The 10,630-nt window shown below is 54.3% G+C and overlaps 1 protein-coding gene across 1 annotated transcript; it reads right to left on the bottom strand.

The window, feature by feature from the left end:
- Window positions 1-250: 250 nt before the first annotated feature.
- Window positions 251-8,986, bottom strand: Hap1 (huntingtin associated protein 1). Its single transcript, XM_051158616.1, has 13 exons — window positions 8,822-8,986; window positions 8,012-8,540; window positions 6,983-7,059; window positions 6,526-6,642; window positions 6,237-6,415; window positions 5,927-6,026; window positions 5,775-5,841; window positions 4,083-4,213; window positions 3,692-3,754; window positions 3,204-3,338; window positions 2,989-3,080; window positions 793-1,178; window positions 251-430 (listed from the first exon to the last, which is right to left on the bottom strand). The coding sequence occupies exons 2-13, from the start codon at window positions 8,397-8,399 to the stop codon at window positions 282-284; spliced, it is 1,884 nt and encodes a 627-aa protein (XP_051014573.1). The 5' UTR covers window positions 8,400-8,540; window positions 8,822-8,986; the 3' UTR covers window positions 251-281.
- Between the last annotated feature and the right edge of the window lie 1,644 nt (window positions 8,987-10,630).

The following is a 10,630-nucleotide window of genomic DNA, read 5'->3' on the forward strand; positions in this document are numbered from 1 at the left end:
AGCTCTCTGAACTCCAGATTCTTAACAGATGGTGTGCAATCATATCTACCCTCCCCACAAGGGGCTTAAAGACACAAGGAAAAGACCCAACGCTAAATCATCTGATTTCACTGACAGCTCCTCATAGGCAGGACCTAAAAAGTCTGCCCTCAGAGCTTACAGCTCGCCAAACCTGGGATTTCTAGCTAGGCAGAGAAGACCCTGACTCACCCTACCACCCTGTACTCACCAGGGAATCGGTCCAACTGTGACCCTTGCTGGCAGAGGCTTTAGTTCCAGGCCTAGGTGGCCCCAGAAGGCCTCTCTTCCTCCCTGCCACTGGAGCAGTGAGTGACCCTGTCCTCCTCCAGCCTCTGAGAGCCCTGATGCTCCACAATCCCGTCCCCCTCCCCCCGCCCCGTGTTTGTTTGCTGCAGGGTTAGGGGGTATTGGGGGTAGAGAAATTAGAAACAAAGGATAGGGAGAGGGTGGGCAGAGACGGGAAGCTGAGGTACAAAGGAACGTATAGTCCCAACCCTGATTCCCAGTTCGACCCCCAGAAAGGTGGACAGACAGCTGGACCTGTAAGCAAATTCCACATAAGTGAGCACTGAGGCAACAGTTTTTAGACAAGGGGGTCTGGAGGTGCCTATGTCAACAGTATATGCAAAGTCCATGCAAATCAGCACACCGAGTGGGACCACGCTGAGGTAAGTGAGCACTTGGGAGGCTCCCCTCCCCTTCCCTCTCACAGGGTTGATGATCGGAAGCTTGTCCCACCGGCAGGAGGGTGTTCTCGGCGGGAGCACTCACCTTTCGGGCCCACCTTCTGCTTCTGCTGCCTCTTAGAATGGGCATCCTGCCAGCTGGCCAGTTGCTGGAGGACATACTTCATGTCCAGGCGTGAAGGGCCCAGTCCACTGGCCTCCAGGGCAGAGGCCACCACATTCATCCTTGTGGCCTCATCCAGCTCCGGTTCCACCTCCTCCCAAGCCTCAGTCTCCTCAGACGCCTGCTCCGCCTCTTCTGCGAGCCCTTCCTCAGCTGTGCCCACTTCTTCTATGGCCCCCAGCTCCTCCTCAGGAACCAGCTCCTCCGGAGCCTCAAAATCTTCAGGTGGCTTGACATCTTGTGGCGGTGGGGGTGGTGGCATCACCCCCTGCTCCTGCTCTCGCTCCTCCCTGCAGCGAATGTCACATCTAGGCAGGGAGAGAGTGAGGTCTTTCCATACTGGCCACCCAAGCTGGAGTTCCTGGCACTTACCCCACTCCTCAGTACTCTCTCACCAGGGACAGCTGAGGAGGCCATCCCAGCCCTTACGTCTACCCCTAAGCTCTCTGTGAGTTCTCCTGCCCCAGCCTACAGACCCTGATAATCCTCCCCAGCTCTGTCTCAGCCAGGACTGAGTGGAGAGAGAATCTTCAAGGCTTCCAAAGGCCAGCCCATGCCCCTAGCAGGAAGAACGAGGTTTATCAACACCAAACAGGTCCCCTCTTCTTCTCCATGTCCCCACTCTCCTGTCTAGAGAAGAGCAACTAGGATATTTCATCCTAGAGCCAGTTGTCACAGCCACAAATCCATTGTAGAGAGGCTCAGACAGGCCAGATGACTTGGCCAAAAGACACAAAAAGGAGCAGAACTGAGACTGAGTCCCAGGTGTTGCCAATGGCTGGGCCATTCACCTCTCAGCCAATGGTCTGGTGAAGAGAAGAAAAGCCTTAGTCTTAGGCTAGAGAGATGGCTCAGAGGTTAAGAGTGCTGACTGCTCCTCCAGAGGTCCTGAGTTCAATTTCCAGCAACCACATTATGGCTCATAACCATCTATAATGAGATCTGATGCCCTCTTCTGGTGTGCAGGTGTACATGCAGATAGAGCACTGTATACATAATAATAAACAAATCGTTTTTTAGAAAAAATGATTTTTTTTTTTTTTTTTTTTTTAAGAGCCAGGTGTGGTGGTGCATGCCTTTAATCCCAGCACTCGGGAGGCCGAGGCAGGCAGATCGCTGTGAGTTCGAGGCCAGCCCGGTCTACAAAGCAAGTCTAGGACAGCCAAGGCTACACAGAGAAGCCCTGTCTCGAAAAACCAAAAAAGAAAAAAGAAAGAAAGAAAGAAGAGCCTTAGTCTCCACGAGAAGTAACCTTAAGTCAAACGGCCACCTAGAATGTGAGATCTGAAGAGAAAGGGGACAGCCATTCCCAAAACAACTCTTGGAGGAGCAGCTTCAAGAATACAGCCTTTCCAGAGTTTTCCAGTCACAGAACCAGCAAAAAGTGGTTGTCTGGCTGCTGAAATGTGAAGACATTTGATGGGAAGCCATTAGCCAGGTCACCCCAGGTTTGATGTCCCCCCAACCCCACAGCCATCACATAGTCCTTAACAGAGAACAGGCCCTTCAGCATACTGAGGAGGTTCAAACTGCAAAATCTCTGTAACATAAGCATATTGAAAAGTCACAGGGAGCTGGGTGTGGTGGCACCAGTACTACGAAGGCAGAGGCAGTTGGATCTCTAAGTTCGAGGCCAGCCTGGTCTACAGGAGGGTTATACAGTGAAAGCCACTCCCAAGAAGCCAAAAAGAAAAAGAAAAAAAAAAATCTCGGGCTGGCGAGGTGGCTCAGAAGTTAAGAGCACTGCCTGCTCTTCCAAAGGTCCTGAGTTCAATTCCCAGCAACCACACGGAGCCTCACAGCCATCTATAATAAGATCTGGTGCCCTCTTCTGGCATGCAGGCGTACATGCAGGCAGAATAATCTATAATAATAAATAAATAAATCTTAAAGAAAAAAGTCTCAGGTAGAAATGACCAATCCAATACGGAGTTCACAGAAGAAGGAGCTAGGCAGTATAAGTGGAGCAGGATAGGGAGGCAGGAAGGATGCCAGGAAAAACAATGGAGGTCAGAACATGAGGGTCAACCATGCCCCACTCGGGGAAGGTAGTTGCAGCTGGGTGGACCAAATTAAGCATGACTGAAGCAAGCAAGCCGGAGGATCCCAGTGACGCACCTCTCCATGAAATACGCAGGGTCAGTGATGATCTTCCTCAGAGATGTTCGAAGCTCCTCAGCCAGTGTCTCCGGGAAACTAGGAAGTGCGTCCTACAACAACGAGGGCAGACGTTCCAGCCCCACACTCATGGGTGGGGAATGAGGGGTGGGGTGGGGGGATAAAATCTGAGAGCAGAAATCAGCCAGCAGAGCTAAAACACAGGGCATCCTCACCAGAGGCACGCTGTATCCATAGTGGGTGACGGAACCCGCAGGCATCGAGGCGCGCTGGCGCTGGCTCTTCCCATCCTCCTGGCGCTCACGCAGCCTGCTCCCATAATCCTGCACGTGAGAGCCCGCTCGCAGACTCTGCTAGGATCCAGGAGTAGCCAGTCAGGCACTCTGCCTGCTCTTGATTTAGGCTCAAGCAAGAACCCCAGCTCTAAACCCAAACTGAGATTCAGGGTGACGCTGGTCAGGAAGGAACTTGATCCCTACCCAATTCAGGTCTCCGGAGGAGCCCATACCTGCTGGGCCAACACCGGCCAGTCAGGGCTTGGGGGCGGGGCGGGGCGGGGCGGGGCGGGGCGGGGCGAGGCGAGGCGAGGCGGGGACGGAGCAGAAAGGCTCTGCCTGCAAGCTGCTTGTCTTCTGTGGCAAGCCAAGTAGTCTCCAGGGGGCCTGCATCCCAGATCTGGGCCGGGGACTCAACGGAGCCTTACCTCTAAGTGGACTCCCTTCTCTGAGGCCAGCTGCTGCTGCAGTTTCTCCGTCTGGGCCCCATACTGGAAGAAACCGTGATGAGTGAGCCTCCCAGGGCCCTCCCATTCCTATAGCCCCAGCCCCAGCTGTCTTCCCACATGAGACTTTGATGTGTTTCTTTGACAGTCACTAGGGGGTCATGCGGCCCGGTAGTGTGTGTGGGAATTCTCTCTCGGAGGACTTGGTTAGGGACGTGACAGGACGCACAGCTAGCTCTCTGGTTATCTCTGCCAACTCTGATGCCTACACCGGGAAGGAAGGGCTCTGGTCCTGGCAGAGCGCAGAGCAGGGGAAGTGGCTGGGCTCCCGTGGAGCTTTGAAAGGGAAAGGTGCTTCCCCAGTGCAGCTTACCGACTGACAGCGCTGTTGGAGTTTGGTGATCTCAGCCTGCAGCTGGGTGATCTCTTTCTGCTGCCGCTCATAGCCTTCCAGCCTCAGCACTAGTACCTCCGAGAGCTCTGCCATCTGCTGGCTGGCTTCAGCTACGGGCGACAAGCACAGGATCAGCCCTGGCTCTGGGCCTCTGTCCCACTGCCACTCAGGGGGCCCACGGGGACTTTGGTATTCTTTTTTTCTTTGTTTCTTTCTTTCTATTTTTTTCTTTTCTTTCTTTCTTTCTTTCTTTCCTTTTTTTTTTTTTTTTTTTTTTTTTTTTTTTTTTTTTTTTTTTTTTTTGAGACAAGGTTTCTCTGTGTAGCTCTGGCTGTCCTGGACTCATTTTGTGGATCATCAGGCTGTCCTCGAACTCACAGCGATCCGCCTGCCTCTGCCTCCCAAGTGCTGGGATTAAAGGCGTGCGCCACCATGCCTGGCCAACTTTTGGTATTTTTTGCTCAGGTCTTTTCCAAGAACAACTTAACTGACACAGAGCCGGGGGGACTGGGGATGTGGTTGGTAAGACCTGATCCCGGTCCACACTGAGCTCCATTACAGTGGTGATAGGCAGCTGGGAAAAGGAACTCACAATCCCAAATAGTATGGGGCACGATGGAGCTAGTGTCAAGTGGGGACAGCAGTAGAGAAAGGGGCATCGCCACAGGTAGAGCATGTGGCCCAAACCAGTGCTGCAAAGTCTGGGAAGGGGTCTGGCTAAGTAAGCCCGCCCCCACACACACACCCACAAAGAAGGAAGATGGAGACTATGGGCAGTGGGGGGGGCAGTAAGCGGGGACCAGATGACAAAGGTGGGGGAAGGGGTTGAGACTATCCTTTGACCATTGGGAAGCTACTTTAGGATTTTAATCGGATTAGCGATGGAGCCAGATGTGTTTTCAGAAAACTCGTCTGGGCTGTAGGGAAAAAAAAAGACCTGGACGAGCAGAGAGACCCCACTATGCATTAGTGAGGTGCCACGAGAGCTGTGGAACGCAGGGGGAAGGAAGGACAGGAATGAGATGAGGCGACAGCTAATGCTGCCCCTTTGAGTCTGCATCTCAGCAAGTAGACTTGAGGTCCTCAGGGACAAAGGCCAGGCTGGTCCTAGGCACAGCCCAGACCCAATATATGACTGTGAACTGGCCCTGCCCTAAATGCCCAGGCTCTGGCAGCTCCTGGCTCCCTTCCCACTGTCCTATCTACCCTCCCAGCTTATACTGTCCCAAATAATAGACAGACTTTAACGACCTCTAATGCTTCTGCGGGGCTCTGCACTTCACACAAAGCACTTACTTCCTTAGCATGTGTTCCCCCACCCCACCACCCCACCCCCCACCCCCGTCTCCAAGAGTCTTGTATAAGTGGTCTTCAACACCTGATCCACCTATCTCTGACTCCTGAGTGCTGGCAATACAGCTTGGTGCACCACCAAGTCAGCAATGGCGCTTTTCCTGACCCTCATGAGCCCTGAGAAGACTAGCAGCAAGCCAAGGTTATCAATCTTCATTCTAAAGATGGAGGTTCAGAGAGGCGGAGGAATCTGTCTGAGCTTACACAGCCGCCAAGTCCCAGAGGACTTCAGCTCAGATCTCCCTACTCCAAACCGCGGAGTTGTTCCCACCATCCCCTTGGGACGGCGCCCTAACCCGGAATTACAGTGCCACGTACAGAACTGCTCCACGCATTCCAGAATGAGCATCTGCTCCTCGTCTTCCAGGTTGTCCAGGTGGGAGGCCTGGAGGAAGGGAAAGCAGAAGAGGCCAGGCTGTCACTGTCTCCTGCCTGAGGGCGTGCGGCCTCCTTCCTCCCCTTGTCCTCACCTCCTCTCTCAGCTGGTCGTTCTCTTCCTCCAGCCGCCTCAGCTTCTGCTGCAGGGCTTCCAGCTGTGGACAGTGGTGCTGCGACTCTGCCTTAGGGGGCCTGGCAACGGGGGGGGGGGCGGGGGATGAGAGTCAGAGTGCGGGTGGTACAGGATCCCAGTCCCTCCCCCCAAGGTTTCCCCTACTGGCTAAAGGTGGCAGTGTCAGCAGGCTCCTCGCCGGTGCCCGCCCGTCCGCCCCCTCTCCGTTTACAAACGAACAACTGGGGCTCAGAGAAGGGGCAGTCCAGGCACAAAGGCAGAACACGCACGGTTTGGGGGCGCCATAGGGATGGTCGTGCTGCTGATCTTGATCCAGCTGTTCTCGCTCCTCCTCTTCCCCCTCTTCCTCTTCCCCCTCCTCCTCGTCCTCCTCCTCCTCCTCATCAGAGTCTGAGTAGAGCTGCAGGAGGTCATCTCGCAGGTTCACCTGCTTCCGGAGATGTAAAATCTAGGGGAGGAGAGAAGCCACGTGGAGGTGAGCACAAAGGCACAGAACAGGTGCTAGTTTAGGGAGGGGACACTCTGGCCCCGCCCCTTCTCCCTTCGGTACCCGGATACCTCCTCCCTGGCTGAGCCCAGCATGGTTTCCAGCTTGCTGTTCTCCTCCATCAAAACACTATTCTGTTTCACCAGGGACTGGCCGATTCGGGCGGCTGTGTTCAGGTCCCGTTCTTTCTGCGAAGGAGAGAGCCACTCATCCATATTTCCCCAGTTTCCGGGACTTCCCAAACGGGAAGGGAAAAACCAGGGCTAGGCCACAAGAAGGTAACTTACCCCAACACCCAGTTGTCCAAGTACTAGACCAGACACTATTAACCAACTCTGCGGTCTGACTCAGTTTCCCATCGTGGGAAAAAGATAAGATCAGCCAAGGCTGGCCCTCTGAAATCTACTTACCTCACAGGAAAAGGTGCCCTCAAGTTGGTCCCCAGGAAAGTAGAAAAGAGGCAAAACCCCTAAGCCCAGTACGCAGTGTTAAAATGAGCGCTGGCCTGGGGAGGAAGGCGGTACCCACCTCTTCCAGCAAATACAGCATCACTTTGACGTCATCTTCGGTGATCTTCTTCGTGGGGGGTGGGTTAGGACACAGCGCTGCAGGAGGAACGGCCTGAGTGGGTTGGGGAAAGGAGCCGAGACTGCCCAAAGCCCACTACAACCCTCACACCAAAAGTCGGGACGCCAGAAGACTTGAGCTCCTTCCGACCCTAGCACTCTCTCCACAGTTCCGGATCTCAGCACTCCGTTTTCTCAGGAGGGGCCTGAGTGCTGTGTAGGCAAAACCATCCTCCAGGCTCAGGAACTGAACTCTAAGGACCCCTGGGTCTCAGGTCCCTAGAGATATAAGGGGAAATACTGGGCTCATCATGCCTGATCCAATCGGCATCTTTACCAGCTCACTGGAGCCTCCTAGGTCATAAAACCAGATGTAGTCACCCATCCTGCACCTGTTGCTTGTGACAAGAAGAGCCAAGTAGACTTCTTCAGCACCCAGAAGGGGGCACTTAAACCTAAAATTGCCTCCCGCCCAGAAGAGGAGGAATAGAAGCCCAGTGCCCCGCCCACTCCTCCAGCCTCCTCCCTGTGCGACTCAGACCCCTGCAGCCAAGTAGTGGTCAAAATCTCCCCCTCCACCCACCCACGCTGGCTGGTCCCGCGAGCTAGCGCAGGCTCAGAGCGCGCCCGGTAGGGCCCTCCCGCAGCCCCCGCCCCTCTGCTGGCACTGCGGTAGACGAGGAGGGGGCACTGAGAGTGCGCAGATCTGCCGCAGCAACAGGCGCGCGAAGAGGGGGGCGGGGAGCGCTCAAGCCTTGGACCTGACGCACCCACAAAAATCGGGGAACCGGAGGGGAGGAAGAGATGGAGGAAAAGGAAACCAAACAGGCACCTGAGATAGCGGTCTCCCGTGCGCGGGGGGTGGTAGTGGGTGATGGAAAGGTGGGACAGAGCGCCACAGGGGGCGGGGCGCCTGAGTCCGTGGACCACCCCCTCCTACCCGGAGATGCCCTAATAGCACCCAGTGTAGAATCCTCGAGACTCAGTTTACCTTCCTGCAGCTCTCGAATAAACGCCGCGCGCTCAGGGCCGGACACACCGGGCCTCCGGCCGATGTACGCGGCTGGTGTCTTCCAGATTCCCTCGGCCTTTCCAGTACCCAAGCCATTGGCCCGGGGACCATAAGGCCCTTGAAATACGTAGCGGGTCCATGGCGCGTCCGAATTGCCAATGATCATAGACCGACAAAAGCTTCCTGTCTTGGTTCGGGATCCTGATTTCTGCCCAGACCCAGTTCCCTGCGCGGGAGCAGGTTTGGGCTCCGCCGAGGGCTCCGGAGCGGGACCGGCTGTAGGCTGGGTCGTGGGGGTGCCTGCTGCTGGGTCCCCCGACCCTGTCCCGTCCCCCGCACTGCTCTGCACCTGCTCCTTCGGACGCATCTTGACTCCGCAGTCCGCTGCCGCAGCCGAGCTTTTATAACCTATGCCCGAAGCTGGCGCCACTGGACTGTACCACACGTGACGCTGGGGGTGACCGATGATCGATTAGTAGTGCCGAGAACTCAGGATCGTGCGAAAGAGCTACCAGTAGTGACGGAACAGGGGATTAAAATAATAAGAAGAAAGAGAGAGACGAGCTAGCATCCAGCTGATTCCACGGGATGTAGCTCACGGTGACAGGCGTCTCTTCCCTTCCACCTTCTGAGAATGGTTTTGTCCAAAGCCGCTGCTTCCCTGGACTTGGGTTGAGGGACCCCGAGCTTCTGTCTAGAAGCAGTCCCCCTCCCGTGCCCCGCGCGCGCTCCCGCCACCGGGGTTTCCAGGGGCCTTCTCTGTTGTCGTACCCAAAATTGAATACAAACCTGGGTGACCTGAGAGTCGGGGCAGAAGGCTTGTGTCTTCTCGAGTGGATTAAGCGTGAAATGCAAACTCCGACATGGCTTTCAACGTGTTGCGTGTGTCATCCACAGGTTCTCGCGCTCACACTCCCGCACTCGCCCCTGGCCGTCTTCCATCTTAGAGCGTTCGCTCGCTCTTTATCTCCAACCCCAATTCGCAAGGCCTATGGTCCTAGCAAACACCTGTTCTTCAAACATTCCAGAAAGAGCATCTTCCCAGAAGATCCCGCTTAAAGGTTTCTCTGTGACATCTCTTCTAGACTCCTACCTCCCGCCCCCGCCCACACACCCGCATCCGTTATCCCGAGGTCTGAAAAGGGACTGATGTCAGTCTTCACGCCTTACCTGTGCACGGTGTGCTCCCCAGAAAAATGAACACTTTGGGAGGTTGCTCGATCCTGAATGAACTGGGAGCTAAGGAGAGCAATGGCCATTTCTGTGCTTTTAGACTGGGAGCTTTGGGTGCTAGAGATCCAAGCACAGGCCCTTATTTTTACACAGCAGTTTACCCATTGAGCCATCCACCCAGTTTCTCATATATTGTTTTGTTTTGTGTGTTTTGCTTGCTTGTATATCTGTGTGCCACTTGCATGCCTGTTGCCCACAGAAGCCAGAAGAGGGCATTGGCTCCCCTGAAACTGGAATTACAGATGTCTGTGAGCTGGGAAAAGAACTCAGGTCCTCTGGGAAAGCAACCCGTGCTCTCAACCACTGGACCATCTCTCCAGCGCGCAAGGGCACACACACACTATTTGGTTTTGGTTTTGAGAAAGGATCTCACTCTGTAGTCTAGGCTAGCTTGAAAGCCCCGATGTTGCCCAGGCTGGCCTCAGTTCTCCTGCCTCAGCCTTTCTTTCTTTCTTTGTGGGTTGTTTGTTTGTTTGTTTGTTTGTTTGTTTTTCAACACAGAGTTGTTCTGTGTAGCCTTGGCTGTCCTAGACTCACTTTGTAGACCAGGCTGACCTCGAACTCACAGCGATCCACCTGCCTCTGCCTCCCGAGTGCTGGGGTTAAAGGCGTGCACTACCACTCCTGGCCCGCCTCAGCCTTTCTGGAGCTGGCCTTATAAGCAAGAATCCAGCCTGAATTTGCCTTTTACATATTTCAGAAAAGATAACAAATTCTAGGCCAGCCAAAGTTACAGAGCAAGACCTTACCTCAAAAAGAAAACATTAGGTGCTTTTTAAAAATGTTCATCTTAGCCGGGCGTGGTGGCGCACGCCTTTAATCCTAGCACTTGGGAGGCAGAGGCAGGTGGATCGCTGTGAGTTCAAGGCCAGCCTGGTCTACAAAGTGAGTCCAGGATGGCCAAGGCTACACAGAGAAACCCTGTCTCAAAAAACCAAAAAAAAAAAAAAAAAAAAAAAAAATGTTCATCTTCTGTTCGGATCTTCTGTTTTCCAAGGTGCATGCTCAGGTTTTGTGGTATCCAGCTTCCTGCTCTTCCAACACACACACACACACACACACACACACACACACACACACGCACACACACACACACACCTTACCCCACCCTGGGCCAGGCCTTTCATGCATACATTTATCTAAGTTAAGAAACTCTGGCACCACTTTCTCACAGCCATCCATCCTTGCCTGAGCTACAGAAGGGGGGCTGATCCCCAAGGTCTTTTGTCCAGCACAGATGCTCCTGGTGCATTTTGGGTCAGGTCTCCACCCATTCTGGATCAAGAGAAACAACCAAGAAAGAACCAAAGCACCCCTCCGTCAGTACCCTGCCAAGAGGTACTGACATTGGAATGTGTCTTTCTA

The sequence above is a fragment of the Acomys russatus genome, chromosome 16, assembly GCF_903995435.1.
Source record: "Acomys russatus chromosome 16, mAcoRus1.1, whole genome shotgun sequence".
NCBI classification, from domain to species: domain Eukaryota; kingdom Metazoa; phylum Chordata; class Mammalia; order Rodentia; family Muridae; genus Acomys; species Acomys russatus.